The following is a 19524-nucleotide window of genomic DNA, read 5'->3' as shown; positions in this document are numbered from 1 at the left end:
GCAAGATTACAAACCCAAGATTGCAGATCGAATAGGAGAGGCTCCAAGCAATCTCTCCTCATTCCTGGCAGTCAGTGCCTGTGCATTCAATGGAGAGCTGGCCTTACAGGGCTGTGCTAATGCATGTCATGGCAGCAGGTCTTGTGGAAGGGCTTTTATGTGGTGTTGTCTTCAAGGGCGAACATGGGCTAAAGCCCACATTTTTTACCCCACCCAGTATTTAGTTGGAGCTTAGTGGAAGTTTGAGCAGCCTGTGAAGCGCTTGTGTAACAACTTTGTAAGCAGGCTGAACTGTGATCTTCTGAGAAGCCCTTTCTTTTCACAGACTCATACCACAGCCATTTAATTTTACTATAGTAAAAGTCGTAGAGAGACATTGATGCTTGCCAGCTCTAGCTTCTGTGAAAGTTAGGATTGTATGAAACAATTGTCATACTGTTTTTGTCATTCTGTTATTAGATGTTTACATGTTGTTTGGTCTGTAACTGTACCATGAACTCAGGCAATGCGTTGCTGCTGCTGAAAAACCTAAACGGCACCTGGCTGGAGTTAATAGCAGTTAAACATGTAACCACAGACAATGTAGGTTTAAGTGTACTAGTAGTTACAGAAGAATTCATTTAACATTTGTTTTAAGCTACTGTTGATTTTTTATGCGTAATAGGGGAGCAGTTTACAGTTGAACTACTGTGTAGAGAAGAGCTGTGTAGCTTCAGATGGAATTCTTGGAGCCTCAGGCAGTTTTGTAAATGTTTTCTATTACAAATAAGTTTAATAGTGTACATTAAAAAGGATGTGTATTTAAACCTTTATGGTCCATACCACGTTAGGTGGAATTACAATAAGTTGCTACATTTCGTTCCTATAATTATCTTATAAACTGCTAGTTGATATTGTCGTGAAGTTTATGTTCAGCACATTTGAACACCAGTTGTATTTTGGATGGCCTGTATAAGCTCATTTGATTGTCTCCTAGGGGTACCAAATTACATATGTATATATATTTTAAAAAGAGAGATATCTATTAAAAAGCATGAGAGTTGCACACCTTTGGATGACTCTGTGCTATTGAGAGGGGAGGGACCGTGATCGCCTCCCGTGCTGTGATTATGAGTATGCACAGAGCAATCTTCCTGTCACTAATGGTTCTAGAAATATATGTTTATGAAACATGGTCTTTTCCTTTTATTTTATTTTTTTCCATTCCTGTAGGAACTTGGAAGTAACAGCCCTCCGCAGAGGAACTGGAAGGGAATTGCTATTGCGCTGCTGGTGATTCTAGTTGTTTGTTCACTCATCACTATGTCTGTCATTCTTTTAACCCCAGGTAACCTACTTCTTTATTTTATCTTACTGAAGGTGTATGATTCATAATGCAGTCATTAAAATGACATGTAAATGTTAAAGCATCTCTTGCCCTGAAGGATTTTTAACTTCTGGCTACTGTAAATTTGGTGTCTGTATGGACTCAAGTTATCAAAGGCCTTGTGGAGCAGAAGATTTGGCTTTGGCAATAGGTCCTTAAGATTGTCTCAGCCTTGAGACAGCTACAAGCAGTCCTCATTAGCCTCAGCAGCTGGGAGCTGACTTTTAAGATTTTGTCACTTGTGTCTTGGTGTAATTTCAGATTCACAGATGAGCTAAGAGAAGGCTGTATGTCATGGAAAACTACTGAGAGTGAAACTCCTCACTGAACCAGAAGCATGCATCTTTCATACATATATGCACAAGCTTCTTACCTTTTATTTTTCTCAAAGAGAGGCAAAATCACTTAATGATTCAGTTGCAGAAGAAAAAAGGGGGAGGGCAAATAGTTTACAAAAAAAAGCAGTTGAACATTTTTTTGTTGTTGCTGTTATAATTTGATACAGTTTATTTTTCTAAAGATTTTGCTGCTCAGGCAGCAACCGTTTAACTACGTCTAGGAACCTAAGAGAAGGAAACACTGCACAAGTGTTAAAGAAAAAATACCTTTGAATCCTTTTTGTAAGATTTAAAGTTATAATGTAAAGTACCTGATTTGGCTGGCATGGCTAGATAGTAAATATTGGTCTGCAGATGTTCTGCCATGCAAGTGCTCAGTTTGTCTCAACCAAAAGGTTAATGAAGCGCTTTTTAGTTGAATAGTCATTCCAGATTATTTGGCCACTGGATGAATTCATCAAGGGAAGCTGGGCTGGGTCTGTGCGTGAGCAAGAAAGGAAGGTGGTGAGACCGAATGGAAAAGGATCAAAAAGCTTTGCTTGTCAGAGGGAATGAGACAACTGGAGAGAGTGTGTAGTAATAGTTCAGACTGTTCTGCTTCCTCTCTGTAAAGACCTAGTACATATACATGGTGCTGTCCAAGGAATGATAAAGAAATGAGTGTTTGCTTATTTCCACTTAGCACATTTGTGAGAAAAATAAAAGCAAAGATGTGCTGCTGTAGTTTCAGTATATAGGAGTTTCTTCAGGGAATAATAAAAAACCAGATGTTGTGGGCGAATGGTGGCATATCCTGGTACACTTTAAGACAGAAGACTGTTTTTCTTTTCAAGGAGAGGTAATTTTTTTTAAGGCTTGTAAAATCTCAAAAGTGTTATGCAGAATCCACAATAATAAACATCAGCTCTGGCTCTTATTTCTGTATAGAATTATTAATGATGTAAAAACATAAATTGAAGTCTTTGAAGGGACTTGTGGATAAAAAAGTAAACAACCTAGGGAAGTGTTTTTAATATGTTAAAAAAGCTCAGTGAATTACAACATCTCTGAGGTTGTTTCAGAATCCAGAGAGCTTGCTTGAAAACTTGATGTAAGCTGGGACCTACATTTCAGTTCAAGTCATGCGAGTGAAAACTAGTTCTGTCAGCTCAGATGCTCTAAGATATCCCACAGAGACTGTAGAGCCTGATATAAATAAAAACCTTTTTCCCAAAATGATCTAGGTCTGTAAAACTGGGGTTTCTTGCAGGTTGGAAATGCTTACCAAAGAAAGCTTTGGAGGTACACTGTAGGAGAGCTACTTTCCCTATTTTGATCCTAATCAGGGCTGTTCCCTCTTCACTTTCATGATCACTTCAAGATCACTTCACTTTCAAGATCACTTTGGGGTGTCTAGCATTTGAGGGGAGGAAAAACTTGGAGACTCTCACAGGTCTGACTGTTGCAAAGTGCTCAGCTCTAAGGGGCTACTAATTTGTTATTCTAGTTTTGCTAATTCTTCTTATAAAATATAATAGATCAGACTATCACTGTGTTCAGTGCAATAGTGAGAATTTTGTTGTATATTACCTTGGGATAGTTCAGAGTACATTGCTTTTTGTTTCTAATACTATTTTGAACATCGGAGACTTCTTTCCCTGTTTAGTTCTGCCTGTACCAATGCGCCCTTTTTAGATTTCATGTAAGTTCCCTTAAGCACTGTGCATCATGCTGCTGCTTTTTATGGAGATGATAATAATTTCAGATGATGGTTGCTCAGAAACCTGATTGTTGTGTTAAAAGTCTTGTGGAGGCAAAAGTGTATTTACTGATATGCCAAATCCACCAGAAATTATCCCTTTTGCCTACAATCATTTATATGTTGCTTTGTCCCCAATGTAACTTGCACTTTAATAGCTGTCATCTGACTTCACTCAAACTTTGTGCAACAGCTTTCATGCCTTTTTTAATAGAGGGATCAATGCTTCTGTGTGAGATAACAAGGCTCAAAAAGAAAATCTTCTATGTAAGTTGTATGCAAAAGTCTTCAAAGACGTTTTAGCTTCTGCTAAAGATATAAGCAGTATTAAAACTAAATGGAAATTCTTGGTTTTTTTGTTAGTGTTTTTATTACATGAAATATAACTTGAAATACAACACTAAGCAGAAACTGTGTTGAAGTAAGAGATGTATTTTGACCTCCTAGTAGCTTCTGTTAAAATAAGAAATATCTGCATTGCAATTCTGATTGTGGCTTTTGTAAATTATACCAACAATATTAGTAATATTTTGGTCCCCTTTATATTGTGTTTCATCTGTCCTAACACTCAGAAACTTTATAGATGTATTAGTGTTCTCAGCAGAGATGGAGAAATGGAAGACCAGACCATTCAGTAATGTAAGAGATTAGTGGCAGAGTCTGAATGGACTCCCTGTCTAGTAACCTCTTGCTGAGGCTCAGCAGCTCTCTCTGAGCCTTGGTGGAATAAGGAAAAGTGCAGTGATAAAGTACGTGGAGATGCCAAAGAATGAGGTTGCTCTTTTTGAAGGGACTGGAGTGTGGAAGAACTTGGGAGTTTCAGAATAGGAGCCTGTCTGTCTTCTGGGGCAATTTAATTACGAATCCAGTGATTTCTGTGTGTAATACTTGGAGATGATTACTGGAGAAGTATTTAAGAGAGACTAAAAGAAGAAAATACTTTGGGAACGATCCTATAAATATAACTTTCTTTATATTGTGAATTAATGGCCAGTGCAGAGGCGGAAATAGCTGTTTATGAGATGCCATTGTTTAGTTTCTATGTCAGTGTTAACATAAGACAAGTATTGTTCTTGTTGTGCTTTTATTCCATTTCATGGTTTCGAAGTTTCATCACATAACCTGCACATCCTGAAATATTCATAGGTAAATCTTCTGGGATCAGTGCCTCACTCCTGCCTTCAAATTGGCACGTTTTTGTTCTTTGCATCATGGCAGTATGTTCCACATCACAGGGATTTTCTGGAGACCTATCTAATTGACTAATGTTGATGTACATTTCAAAACCGAGAAATGCTAAACTAGAATTACTAGCAACTAAAAGCTTTTGTATGAAAAATCACATAGGAACAGCCTAAAAATTGTACAGACGTTGCCACCTTTGTACAGCCGTTTTACCATAACACTTAAGGCTGTTTTCCATTTTGGGAATGACTATAGTTCTACCCTCATGTTAACTTAGAGTTTCTAAAGCTGTGCCAGACTCAAATGCTGTATGTGGGACTCCTTTACTGGGATGGTGATGTCGGCATTTAAATCGTGTAATGGTTTAAATATGGTAATCACATGTAACTCTACTCATAGACTCAAAGGAAACTCCGAGTTTGCTATCTATTGAGGAAAACAAACAAACAGAACCAACAAAACAAAAGAAAACAAAATCCAAACAAACAAACCAGGACAGCTTTGTTGGAAAAAAAATCCTTTAGGGAACATTTAGGTCAGCTAAACTGACAGAAAATACTTTTTTGAAATTGTCTTGAGTAAAATTGAGCTCTAGGAAGAGGATCCATTTGGATTATGTCCAATAGATAAATCTTGTGTTTAGAAAAGGGTTGGACCAACCCTTCCACACCATCTCTCATGCCACTCTTAAATGAATAGAAAGCAAACTTGAAATTACTTTTGCTGAAGTAGAAATTCATTACCAGGAGATTCAGGTTTCCATTCAGTGATGTATAGGCTCCCTGTAAGTACTGTAAATTGGCAAACAAGTTTTGATATCTGATTGCTTTCTGGCAAGTTCTTTTTCCTTTTTCATGAAAACTTAATATGAAGTGTACTAATTCCCAGTTATAGATACACCTGTTAGCTTGCACACAATGGACTAGTGGTGTTTTTCCACTTTTTAGATGGCATTTAACATCAAACCTTTATCCTAATTCCTGGTGTTAAAACTTTTTTTGGATGGAAAAGTCAGTAAGGAGTTTGAGTTAAAAATATACTACACTACATCATTTATAGTTATATTTGCTAAGTTAGAAGGTACATTTTATGAGTGTTTAGACTACTTTTAATTACTAACCTGCAAAAATAATATCTTATAAACTCATGCAAAGTAACGAGGCTATTAATTTCTACTTTTGCAGTCTTCTAGTTTAGTAAGCACAAACAGGTTTGTAATTTGAATAAAAACACACCAGTTATTGAACTGTTGTTAGTTTGATCTGTAGTTGAAAAGTAGCCATTTAGTTTTTAACGTTTGATTTTTGTTTGTATCTTTTGTAATCTCTGTGTGTTTTCTATATGTAGGATATATAATTTCAGACTGAAATATAGAAATCAGTAGGAAATAGTGTGAGGACATTGGAAATATGATTCCTTCAAGGAATAATTCCATGAAATTTTAAATGGAAGTGAAAAAGAGATGGTGGTAAGAAACATAAAGTGGAAAAAGTCAGTCTTTAAAATAAAACAGGTACTTTGTGAAGTACATGTTAATTTGTGTTTGTGCTCAAGAAAGATTAACCCAGTATAGTGCTTTGAGAGTTAACATGATGGGTAATTCATCTTGCTATGTACAAACTAAGCATTTTGGAAACATAAATTACTATTATATTTTAGAGTCTTTTGATGTCAAATCAACATTTTTCTTAAAAAGTGATACAATGTGAGATATTGACAGAGTGAAAAGCTCATGTCAAGAATTATGAACAAGGTTCTCTTTTGGTAATGACTTAGCATCAGAAAAAAAAAGTATTTGTCAAATATCTAGTAAAGTTGCTTGAAAATACCAGTTTTTTCAGCTTAGAAATGCTAACAATTAAAAAAGTTACTTTAAATTGCAATTTATATCAAGATTACTTGTCAGGCACGTGAATTAGATAGAAGGCAGCAGAGCTGGTGCACCTTTGTTCTCTGACAGCCTTTCTGTACACAATTGATGTATTGTTTTAGTGATTCTTATTAAAGTAATTAATTAAAAAAAAAAAAAAACCTGTGAAAACTAAACTGCCTTGGGTAAAACAATTTTTGGCAACAGAAGCCTGTGTGAGCTTGATTGATAGTTGGCAAACTGGCAGGATATAAGGGGTCACAATAAATAGACAGAAGAAAGGCTATAGGGACACTTTCTGGGATCACAAACAGCATCAGGGCGAGGGTGTCTCGAATCAAAATAGGTGATGGAAAACAGCTTGTGGAGAGTAGTCAGCAAGGTTATGGAGAAAGGGGACAATGGGCATATGAAGAGCCCAGTATTTGATGCTGTTAAGTTAGAAGCAGAGTTTTGAAGACAGGGAATGTAATTGTGGAACTGAGTTGCACACGTGTGCTTCCCTTGAACGTAAAAACTCTGTGTGTGGCAGGAGCTAACAAGGTCCCATGATGTGTAAACAGGGGGATTAGGTATAGATCAAGAGAGATAATGTTACTATGCCAAAAAGCTCTGGTAAAACTGCAAGTGGAATATTGTGTCCCACGCTAGACTTGGAGACTAAAAAAAAAAAAACAAACAGGTGATTTTGCACGGCAGGAAGAGGGCAAAAAGCTTATTTAAGGATTAGAACGCTTGTCTTATGAGAGACAATCTGAACAACTCTCCTTGCTTAGGCTTGTAAGACATCAGGTGCAGGAAGAGTTGATCACGGTGAGTAAGTGCTGAGACCTGGGAGGGAGGCACATTCAAAGTGCAGCAGAGCTGTGGGGTGAGCAGCTCAGATGGCCTTGTGTCTGCTGAAAATTTATGATGTGCATTAAAAAGGCGTTTCTTTTCAATACAGTGAGGATGCACCTTATTAATACTGACTGAAGTGGCTGCAGCAGGCAGTGCTGACATTTTTAAAGGCAAAAAAATCATGTTGTTGTGGATTCCAGTAAGCTTTCAGCTGGGCTTCTTATTGAGAAATTTGGCTGAATAAAGACCAATAATGAAACTATGATTGACTTTATTCACTGTGAAGGGGTCATGTTTTCATCTGAAATACAGCCCTTACGTGGCACATTACTTTGTTAAAAATGGGCTGGTGACATATTGGGTTGACAGAACGATAACAAGATTGCTCCTTGATGCTGTGATTCCAGATATTCCTTCTGTGGGTCTGTCATCAGTGGCACTGTTTAATTTCAGCAATCTGTAAGGACAAAATCTGACTGACAAATGATCCTCTCATAGAGAAGGTGGATGCCTGAGACATTGGAAAGAAAAGTTCATAGAGCAGAGAAATACTGCAGTATGCTATGGCAAACCTGCCCAGTAATGATAAAATGATTAAAAGACCTGAGCGGGCATCTGTCTGGTTGATAGCATAGGAAATGCATAGGTGCATCTTTTTGCTAGTGCACAGGCAACGTGTAATGCAGCTTTTGGCAGCTGCTGTTCTCCTAAATAGCCTAAAGCAGTTAGATGAAGTGCATAGCTGCTATCAGTGAATATTCATTGGAACCTTTGTGTTTTGACAACAAAACTTGCTTTAATAATACCTTTGATTTCACATGGTATGTGACAGTTCACTGTTGGATCTCTGCTACTTTAACCTGCAGCACAAGAAAAGCAGAATTTAGCAGAGTTTCTTTTTTCTAAAGTGTGGAGATGATTTTAGGAGCTGGCAACTTTTTTGTATGTTGAAAATCGATGTTGCCTGATGTTCAGAAGCACAGTATTCCTGGGTTCTATCATGTTTGGGAAAAACACAATGCTCTTAGCTAAATGTTATGTTGTGCTTATCACTAGAGAGCAAACATAAGCTATAAAATGTAAATATAGAATGCAGTGGGATTTAAAAAAACATTTTTACATTTTAATATGTAGAATAGGTGAAATTGGTTCAAGATTTACTCACAGAAGTATTTTACGTAGTTTCTGTCTGTATAAGGTCATCAATATGACATGCATCCTTTGGCTGTCAGGAAGTTTTTGTACTGGCTTTGATCAGACTTTTCTCGTGGTGTAGGGCTGTGGGAAGGAGGAACTTTGCCACTACAGTCCTAGTGTAATAAATAGCCAAGCACTGTGTTCTTCAGTTGTCCTGTCCATGAGGTACCAATACTGTGTTTTCTGAAGTTTTACTGAAGAAAAATGTATCCTTTTCTTGTAGTGAAAAAAAAAATAAGATCAAAGTATTGTTATTGATTTCAATAGAACCCTTGAACTATGTATTATGGTCCTGTAATTCCAATGTTATGCAAACTACATTAAATATATTGATTGTAATGACTATCTAAAATGATCCTGTTATGCTTATTTTAGATGAATTCGCAAATTCGTCAGAAACCAGATTGTCCTTGGAAGATCTCTTCAGAAAAGAGTTCATAGTTCATAATCCAGAAGCCAAATGGATTAATGGTAAGTGTATAAACTCACATAATTTGAAAGTAGTTAATAATTTTTAGTGTTGAATGATAACACTACCTAGGCACTGAGAAAGGATAGGTTAAAATTTCAAACTCCTTTGAAATTGGCCAGTGTCCTGGTTTTCCTTCAGTTCTGAATCATGTCTGTTTCATTAATTTTTGAAGTGGCTTTCTAATTTCAAATTTCTGTCTAGCAGAAACTCAGTAAAATGCTCGATTTATGCTACTGACTCAGTTGGAGGCAGTGATGAAGAATTGTTTTTAAGAACTGGATCTTGTTTACGGGTTCACAGAAAGATCAATTCAGAAAATTAAATTGTTCTATTAATATCTGAGCTTTGGGATTTGAGAACTGGTTCAGACTCTTCACGTGTGGAATGGATTATTAAATATTTTGATATACTTGTACAGCTTTTAGTAATTTTCTGATGTCTACAAATTGCATTGAATGTTCTACTTTATTAAATGATTTATGAATGGTGTGCAGATTCCCAAAGAATTTTGCAGTTTTGATATAAAAAAGAACATAAATTAAAGCTTTCTTTTTCAACTCATTGAACACCTTTTCTCTTGATCACATGGGTTGTTCACCTTCTTTCTGCTTGCAAGAAACGTACAAGTAACAAAATAGCGACCATCTGGTTGTGTCGTTACAGTTGGATCTTTGTGTTACTCCAGGTATTATAATCAAAGGAGTAACAATAGGCTTTGTGCAAAATAGAGTATTGTTAAGGAGTGCTCCATGGAAGGTCAGAGTTTGGAAGTCTGGTGACTGTGTATGTAAATTCAGAATAACTTTGCACCGGAAATAATGAATCAATTATATTAATTAACATTGGTGTTTAGTAATAACTAGAACTAGTTTTAATTTGTAGGAAGCTATATGGCTGAACTGAATTGTTGCTTTATGGTATATTCTAAAGAATGAAATGAGCTTAACAAGGCTAAGTGCATTTCAAAAAAAAAAAAAAGGATAAAAAGTGAGAAAAGTCCAGTTAGACTTTTTTTCCAGGGCTCTTTTGGTGGTGTTATCCAGTATTTTAGGGGTAAAAGAGGGGAGGTTCAATTTAGTGTCCTGCCGCTCCTTTTCCCCAGCTACTCCAGTGACCATGCGGTTGCTGAGATCACAGAATGGTTGGGCTTGGAAGGGACCTTTGGAGTTCATTTAGTCCAACCCACCTGCTAAAGCAGGTTCACCTAGACTAGACTGCACAGGATGTAGAATTTGGTGCTAAACACCTGCTTGGATACAGGTTTCTTTTGTGGTGTTGAAAATCCATCCTAAGAAACTGATACAAAGCAAGATAATTTTACTACTGTCATGTGAAAAGCAGAGGTTGTAAGCCATCCAGTCTAAAAGCTACAAGGTTGTACTGTTATGAACTTTTCTATCTAATGAAAATAATACTACAAATAAAGAAAGACCTCGTGTTTTATTAGGTGTACAGTTGTACTAATATGCAGTCTTTCTGCAGTGATGGTTTTCTCAGCCAATATGAGAACTTCCAAGCTTGCAGTTGAGTGTTTTCCTGTGTTTATTTGCCAAAGAAACAATGAAGTCCAGTGGTACAAAAAAAGGGAAAGAATGGACTTTTTTCTTACGAGAGTATGTGTGCGCATGGGAATTGAGGAAAAAGTGAGGATAATTAAGGATTTTCCTAATTGTTTAGTATTTCTGGCAAACACAGAAAAATTATGTATCAGATATTTTTTTTAGTTTCCTTGGAAATTCCCAGTATAGTCAATGAAATAATAAACAAAATGAGGAGGAGTCATGCTAAGCAGCATTTCTGTTTCCTGCTTCTATTTATATTTTTAAGACCTAGGATAAGATTATATTTTCTTTCATGGCATGGTGGCATTGCAGGGGTGGCATAATATGCGTGGAGAATGAAATATATCACTTAATATTCAGCACTCATTAGTGAGGAGCTGGCGGGGAGCATTTGGCATTTTCTTTGGCTATTGGCAGGGTAAGTGCTTCTGGACACTGCACCTGAAGATTTTAGTGGAAAATAAGTAGCTACTTACTACTGCTTTTAGCTCCTCTTGGGATAGAATAATTTGTATCCATCTGAAAGTTTTATCATCTTTACCTCCTGGGAAGGGATGGGAACAGAGATTGAAAAAGTGATTCCTGCTGTAAGCAGTTTCTGCAAGGTCTGGAGTCTATTTTGTAGAAAAATGTCTGATTTAAGGCTTTCAAGTGCTAGAGGAAATCACTGTATTCTCAGGCAAGGTCTAGAATTTAACTGCTGCCATTTAATGAAGCTTGCCATACCGATGTTTGAATTTCGCTAGCATTAGCTTCCAAACACAATGTTATTTCTTCCTTGTTTGCAAGTTCCTCCACTACAAAAATAATCTCCATGTAGTCATTTATAGTCTACTCTTTAATAAGAAAAACTCTTACATACAGAAGTTTTTACAGCCCATTTCCTTTTCTGCTCAAAACTGAGTCCACAATTTTATGTGCTTGCCACCGAAGTTAATAATTATGCAAATGTTTAAAGCTGCAGAGGAAATGTTGCTCTTTATCTGACATCATCAGCTGTTGCCAAAGAACATAAAAGAAAAAGGTTGAGCTGGTTTTAAAAGTGACAAAATATATTCACATTTAATGTAATTTGAAGATATACCTGTGCAGGTGGTTTTCTTGAAAAATAATAAGTTAGTAGTTTAATAAGCTTTTTTCAGTTATAAATCAGATCACTTCAACTGTATATAGAAGGACATTGTGAAGAGCATACACAGCCATCAATCAGTTCAACCCATGTTATCTGAAAGAACATTTGATTTCAGAAAGCCTTCCAGTTCCTTGGCATAGTTCTGAAGATGTTAACTGAGACTAAATCTTCCCTTAGCATTATTGATCTTCAGGTTTTCTAATAGGAAGTGAGAATTTTAAATGCTGCCAGTGAATAATAAAAGTACTTAAATCTGACAGCACATTACTACTGATAAGGGCTTTGCATTAGATGGTAAAATGGCTTGTTTTACTTAAGTCCAAGATCCAGAGTAATTAGATTTTAAGAAATCACTGCGTTTAAACTTGCCCTATGGTTTCCCTTACCAAAAAACTCATTGAGACTTACTGTGTTCCCTTGGATTCTAACTATTTTGCAACAGGGACCAGTCTCTGCTTCAGGTCAGGTGTAGCATCTCATTTCATGACCACAGTTTGCTTTGGAAACATGTCTCCTGGGTACTAGTAGGATGCATTTAATGGAAGGTCATGATACATGATGTATTGGGGTATGTTCTAAATTAGCTGTATCAGGGATGACAACTCTGTCATTCCTCTGTCAGTTGTGCATAAACCAATATATGAATCATTGCTTATCTACCAATATTAGCAGTCTGCAGCTGGATCTTTGAACTATACTGAAGCATTTTTAAGAGTATTTTCTTCATTTCTCTTAAGTTACTTAGAAAGATGTATGCTGGCCTGTGGGAAATACTGAGGGCTCAAAAGGTTGTCAGTCTAATCCCTAGATCTTTCATTGTGCACTTGCATCCCTCATTATCAGAGACTCTGTTACTGACTACAATAAAATTCAGAATCTTTGCCTTTATTCCTTCTGTGAATATGGGAGTTGCTTGCATTTTAGCTATTTAGATAATCTTTGCTAACCTTTCTTATATGGGATAGAGTGCATTGACTCCTTGCTTGTATTCTGTTGGATGGGTATATAGTCAGCACAGCCATGATATTTTTCATATATCTGAATGAAAAATGCTGGAGAAGGACCTGAAGTATGAATGATGGCCTGGAGCAGGATGTGCTCTGGAATCCTGCCTTGTGCTAAAGCTCAGCAAAGTACCTCAGTACATGTGTATGTACTTTATGGAGCCAGGAGGCATCTGCTTACGGTAAAACTTCTGTAAGGTGCTTTGCTGAAATTGTGAGATGATAAAATAAATATTTCTCTCTTTCCGTCTTGCTTGCCTCTGCAGCAGCTGTCCCTGTGTTCGGTAGCCCTTGCACCACCGTGTCACAGGAAGAGTGTAGAGGAATTGTGTATGACTGGGCAGCATCACATCTCTGCAGGCAAAGCAGAGGTGTTGGTGTTGTGGAGACGTGTCAGCTGGCAGCGCAGAGGGAAGGGTTTTCAGTGGCATTTTGAGGCGAGGAATGACCTTTTAGAGGGCAAAAGATGAGAGCAGGGATTCCCTCCTCCCATAGGACCCCATGCTTGCATAGAATCATAGAATCATTTTGGTTGGGAAAAACCCTTAAGATCATCGAGTCCAACCATAACCTAACTCTAGCACTAAACCATGTCTCTAAGAATCTTGTTTAAATGCCTTTTAAATGAATAGATGAGGTTCTTAGAGACATGGTTTAGTGCTAGAGTTAGGTTATGGTTGGGCTCGATGATACTGAGGGTCTCTTCCAACTGAAATGACTCTATGGTGATGCCCTGGAACAGGCTGCTTAGAGAAGCTGTGGATGCCCCATCCCTGGAAGCGTTCAAGGCCAGGTTGGATGGGGCTTTGAGCAACCTGGTCTATGGGAAGGTGTCCCTGCCTATAGCATTAGATGATCTTTAAGGTCCTGTCCAGCCCAAACCATTCTATGATTCTGTGTTTGTTTCACACAATAATTTTATCAGCATGAATTAAAAAATAATGGTAATGCCTACCCTTTTGAAACACCAGGGAAACCAAGGGACCGGTTTATGGAGGAAATCCCTCTCCCCGCTTGAAATAGATTTTTGCAAACATTTATTGTGTTTAGTAGTCTCTCTCTTAAAAAAAAAAAAAAAGAAAACAAAAAAAGAAAAAAAAAAAAGAAAAAAAAAGTGTTAGACCACTTTGCTTTAGAATTGAACAGTCACTTCACTGTAGTGTTTTGTAGGCTGTGTATTAAGGTGGGCATGAAAAGATATTACCAGGCTGAAGAAGTAGTATTGCTTCTCATAACATTTGGTCTACTTAAAGAACAAATAAGACAATTGCTTCCCATAGATTTATAATATTTGTGGTTGTCCCCAGCACCTTTGTCTTGCTGTGTATTGCCTTTATCACCTGGGGAGTGAAATGTGTAGGCAGTGCCCTTTGCTTGAGCTGGTGCTTTCCTTGAGTCTCTATGGGCTCTTCTCTATCCTGAAAAAATAAATAAAAAGTAAGTCTGGGAAACCTGGCATGAAGATGGTTGAAATTGCTTTAAAAGTTGTGGATGATAAAACTGGAAGTGGCTTGGAAAGCACACAGTACACAGATTCCATAGCGCCACCTCTGCCAAATTTGTGCAGGAAAATATGGTTTAAAACAATTACCACTTCTACAAAGAACCTTTTCCTGTGCACGTGAGGCAAATATGAACTTTATTTATCAGAGCTGAGCATGTTATGGTGTTTGCCAATGGATATGGGTCAAGTGCAAGGAATCAGTCCATTGCTAAGCAATAAAAGAAGACAGATTGTTGCTGAGTTAGAATCGATGAACAGATAAATATCTCTATTAGAATTATGTATCTATATATCTTGGTGTTACTTTTGTAAATGATGATGGATATTATTAAGAGTGAAGCTCTGTGTGTTGCTAGTTGTTGTTTTTTTTTTTCTCCTTCCTCTAAATGAGATGAGAGTCTGAAGTGGCCAGGCTGGAATGCAGCCATTGTGCACAAGTGCATTTTCAGTGTAGCAGGAGCTGTATTTGGGATTTAGATATTTAGGCTGTGATATGATGCACTGATGCTCTGTCAGGGACTGGGGCTGAAGTGGAGAGAGGTACGTACAGTGGTGCTCTTGCCAGCTCTGGATATGGCTTTCATTATTTATCTGAATCTATCAGCACGCAGCCTGAAGCTGGAAGCCAGGCCAGGGAGTTGTTTTATTGCCTGTGGTTCAGTGTGAAGGGTTCACTTCTGAAAGGCAGCAGAAGGTGGTTGGACTTTGAATCCTTGTGCAGGGAAAAGCAGCATATGAAATTAAAAAATAAAAAAAAAATAAAAAAAAGAAAAATCATAGACAGGGCTCTACTCTTTGGTGGCTTTTAGGTAAAAACTCCTATTTCATAAAACTCTAGCACTGGTGTGAATTACACACCCAGGTTTTGCCAAGTCTGAAGAATAAGTTTTGGAAAATTCCCAGAAAATTTGAAAAGATGCATCAAGTGTCTCCAGGCTGGCTGAAGTTTCTCTCAGAAACTGCTAAAAAGGGGAATATAAGTTTTAATTGATGCTGTTCCACTGATCTATTGAAATAACTTATTAAACAAAAGAGTTTGAACAACCTTGTTTAGAAATGGATTGAATGATTCGATTCTCTTGTTAAGGGGTTGAAAGGAGGAGTTTGGGGCTGTATTGCGCTGATGCTGAAGACTTCCCAGGCTAAGGGTGGGGAGGTGACCACTCTCTTACCAGCACAACGCGCCGTGCTGTGTCCCTTGATGCAGGAACTGTGGCTTCTCTAACAATGAGAGTCCAGTCTTGGTTTAGAAAGAATTTTTATTGACTTGCTTGTGGGTTTTTTTTGTGCATGGGTTTGTTTGTTTGTTTGTTTGTTTTAAAGTTTGAGTGCCATAGTATTTGGTTTGGTTTTCTCTGAGTTTCTTGTGTTACAAAATGAATTTACTCTTGAATATTGCATGTGAAGAACTCACGTAAAACAGAAGATAAATAATGTGAGGTGCATAAAGCTACAAAAGCGTTAATGTGAACAGGAAATATGAAATGAAACAAATTGCTTTATGCAGTATTGTAAGCAGGATTGCATATAAGAAAGCATGAAATAATTTGGATTGAAACTGTGCGCAAGTGTAACACACACCCTTAAAAATGTTGGGGAAAATTCCAGTCTTTTTTCCGCATGGAAATGGAGATTTAATCTGATTTCTGTAGGAATTTATCAGAAAAGAGGTGGTCTCTTTCATCAATAATCACTATCACAAAGCAAATATTAATCTTCTTCCATGAAGGAGAGATGCTTTTGTGCTTCAGATTCAGAGACTTGCCGTTGTGAGGGGATCTCGCCTGTTCCATGTGGTGTCTCTGCAGGTGTGCTTGCTCTTGGGGCAGCAGCAGAACACAAGGCCAGAGGATGACTCTTCCTTTTATCCTCTGATTGTCCGCCCCGGGGATAGAACCATGTTTTGTCCTCCTCACTAAAATTCTTTATTTCTCTGGTTGTAACACAATAGAGTTTTTTCCTCAGTTATTTTTTTCCTCTGGACTGTATGCAGTCTGGTCTTTAAGCACTGTTCCTTTGTGGCTGTTTTAACTGATCTTCCCTGCCCGACCACACTGTTTCTTTTTGCTCTGATATTATTGATGTCTCTAAGGTGCTACATGACTTGTTTGCTTGGAAGTAGATCTTGGGTAATTTCTGCTCAGATCAACTTTGTTAAGCCCCATTGCTACATCGATACTGGTGCCAGTGCTAATGACCGTTAACAAGCGTTAAATAGTGCTATGTATTCAGGGCCATTAACTTGTGTCACCATTGTATTTTGTAAATGACCTAGTTAGAAATCTCCCTTTCTTCACCAATATTCTCTGTACATTAATACGACATTGTATTAGATGTGACCAATACACTGTCCTGTGTTTCTCTTCTTCATTTGAGCATTACTGTTATTGATTGAAAAAGCTTTTTCCTGGGCATTTTTTTTCTGACTTTTTTTTCCCATTGCTTTCTTCACAGAGTACCTCAAATTTATTTTCCTGAAGATTCTTCATTGCTTGTAACAACTTACTTCTAGTTGTATTCATTAAGATGTAGAGCTATTCCATGCTCATTGGAATCTATGGGGATGGGACAAAATCCACAGATTAGGATACAAGTTGGGAGAAATGAAATCAAGTCTTACAATTAGTGGAAGAACAAACTACCTTTTACCACCTTTAGCCAAAAATATAGCTAATTATTGTGATCCTTCTTAAAATGTATGCCCCTATTGATTTTTGACTTAGCCCACAACCCAAAGCATTAAGAATTTAACACAGATCAATATACTTACTTGGAAAGTATTTACACAGGCACAGTGTATCTGTTGTATGAAGTATTGTCTTTTGAGAGGGGTTAGCAGAATGGTTTACATTTTCCAAGCAATATTTATAGATAGCAACCTAATGTTGAAGGGTTAAGTACAGTAATTCTCTATGTGAACCCCTAGGAAAGTGGACCAGACACTTAATAAATCTTAGTTCTCCTTGTTTGTTGAAGCAAAAGTCTCCTGAGTGTAGCGAACATATTAAGGTTACTATTCCAGTTACCATAGCAATGTCCCTGAAAAAAGGAGACCTTTTCTCAGTAGTACATGTTTGACTAAGAAAGCAGTCCTTAATATGAACAAGTATAAACTGGATGTGCTACATCATTGCTTTTAGGATACTACCCTCTAGGACAAATATTTTTGCTACTTGAGCAAACCTGAACAGTTGATTGAGAGTTCTGGAATAATAAAAGATGACGAGTCCTATACAACAGCTTTGTGAGTTGCCTCCAGAATGCCACACTTTTTTCTGTTATACATAGAGATGTATGTGCATACACATACACAGAGATGTATGGGCTCATGCATCTGCAGGTTTACATACTTGCAAAGTGTACTCTTTTCATCTTATGCCTCCTTGTTCTGTTTTCCCCATGTACCATCACTGTTCCTGAGCCGAAGGGTACCAGTTGCCCAGCTGGAGCTGTAGTCCTTTCCCCATGGATCTGGTTTGTAGTGACCTGTCAACTTTTCCTTTGGAAGCTGCTATTTACACGTGCAGCCGGTTTTATGGTCCTTCTTACAGGCTTATTTAAGTCAGGTCTAATTTGCTCATCAACAATTTGATGTTCTTCATGGGAGGAGGATATACCTTTAGTGGTAGCTGCATGTAGCTGCGCTGCTGGCTGATTTTGCCGCCTTCTGTTTTCCCAAACCCAATCATTTTCATTTTCTTCAGCTTTCTTACCTATTTGTCTAAATAGACAGTTTAACAAGTGCTCAGTTGTGTTTTGTGGCAGATTAGTAAGCTGTGTACTGCTTAAAGTAGTTATCTTCAAAACCCAAAGTTTACATTTCTTATCCTTATGTTTTGTTTTCTGTTTTGTTTTTTCTTGAATTAAGAGACAGTAGAAACAGTGCTTTGTATACCATTCTGTATTGCTCAAATGCTTACCTAATGCATCAATAAAAACTACATTTTTTAAACATGTATATATCTACAGACATACATATGTTTCTTGCACCTTTAGTCATTTTTTTCTTTGCTCTCTTTAGTTGATTCCATTGTGTATTGTCTGATTTTTTCTTTCTCTGTTCAAGTGGCAGGTTTCAGAGACACTGACTCATTTGCCATTCACTTTTCCACTTCCCTGGTCTATTTTGCCTTCTGTGCCAGGTGTGCTTTTTCTTAAATGTATGAACTGTTCCTCTACCTCTGGCGCAGTTCACACACACAGAAATGAGTACCAGGCCAGTACCAGGTCCTCAAGGACCTGTTCAAACAATTTAGCTTGTTATCTCTTTCATTGTAATGCAAAAAGACTTTTGGTTGTAGTATGTTTGGGAAAGTGGATCGATCGATCTATCTATCTGTCTTTAGGTCCTATATTTAGGATTATTTCAGGCGTCTTTTCAGTGTATCAGCTCTGTTAAATTCTCCCAAAAAGTGTTTGTGTGGAGCAAGAGATGGCACAAGTGTTACATGGTTTTGATCATGTTTCTTTTAGGTACATCACGTTTAGAGTAGAAAAATACTGGAGGTAGATATCTGCAGAGTAAAAGCATAAAACAAGTAACAGAACAAAACCATAATGAGCAAGAAGGAAAACAACTGAGTAAAGAGTAAGCAGAGGCAGGAATAGGAGAGAGAAATGAGGGACAGTCCGATGGAGAGCACAAGGGACTGTGTTAGTGCTTCATCAGCACCACAGGACACGTGTTTCCCATTAAGGACATCTCTGTCCTCCAACTTCAGGCACCTTCTGGGAGGACGCATGTAGGCAGTGAGAATTGCCACTTGATTGTAGCGTTTCCCATCTTTGAGAGACAAGAGCTGGCCCTAGTGATGAGCAGGAAACGTGAGCCTGGTGCTGAAGACACTCGTGTGATGTATGACTCCTGCGACCAGCCCCAAAATGGGACGAAAGCCATATTATTGCCCTAATCCTGCTGACACGGTGCCCAAGGACCATCTCATGGTGTGACCTGCCTGCTGTTTCATCTGGCCAAAAGTTGTAGCTGCATCTTTATTTGGGGATGTGTGAAGTGCAGTGAGAACAAAAGTGCTATCGACTTTAAATTATTACGTTTTTGACAGTCTGATGTAATTACATTTGTAATCTACTGTTGCAGAATTCAAGTGTGTCCCCCATACTGTCTGTATGAGACTGCAGAGTTTAGAAGAACCAGCGTCAACTTCATATTTGCTTGTTTATCCAAGCTCACAAAGTTTTAAGGCAATTAATGTGAGATATTTGCCAACTAGTAATTATCATAGTAACAATGTATCCCTTTGCCAAATCCATAAACATAGGGCTTTTTGCTCTGTTAATAGGGCTATACAAACCCAT

At 37.7% G+C, this 19524-nt stretch overlaps 1 protein-coding gene across 1 annotated transcript in view; it reads left to right on the top strand.

Moving 5' to 3' along the window:
• Positions 1 to 492: 492 nt before the first annotated feature.
• Positions 493 to 19524, top strand: part of DPP10 (dipeptidyl peptidase like 10) — a gene marked incomplete at its 5' end in the record, with an annotated part of 220898 nt that continues 201866 nt past the window's right edge. Inside the window, 3 exons of the mRNA XM_082055996.1 lie at positions 493 to 582; positions 1213 to 1327; positions 8910 to 9005. Coding sequence (XP_081912122.1) covers positions 493 to 582; positions 1213 to 1327; positions 8910 to 9005 — 301 coding nt within the window. The remainder of the gene's footprint in view (positions 583 to 1212; positions 1328 to 8909; positions 9006 to 19524) is intronic.

This window comes from Streptopelia decaocto (assembly GCF_964273445.1).
Source record: "Streptopelia decaocto genome assembly, chromosome: 6".
Classification (NCBI taxonomy): Eukaryota; Metazoa; Chordata; class Aves; order Columbiformes; family Columbidae; genus Streptopelia; species Streptopelia decaocto.
The sequence above is the reverse complement of the archived record's forward strand: the minus strand, read 5'-3'. Positions and strand labels throughout refer to the sequence as shown.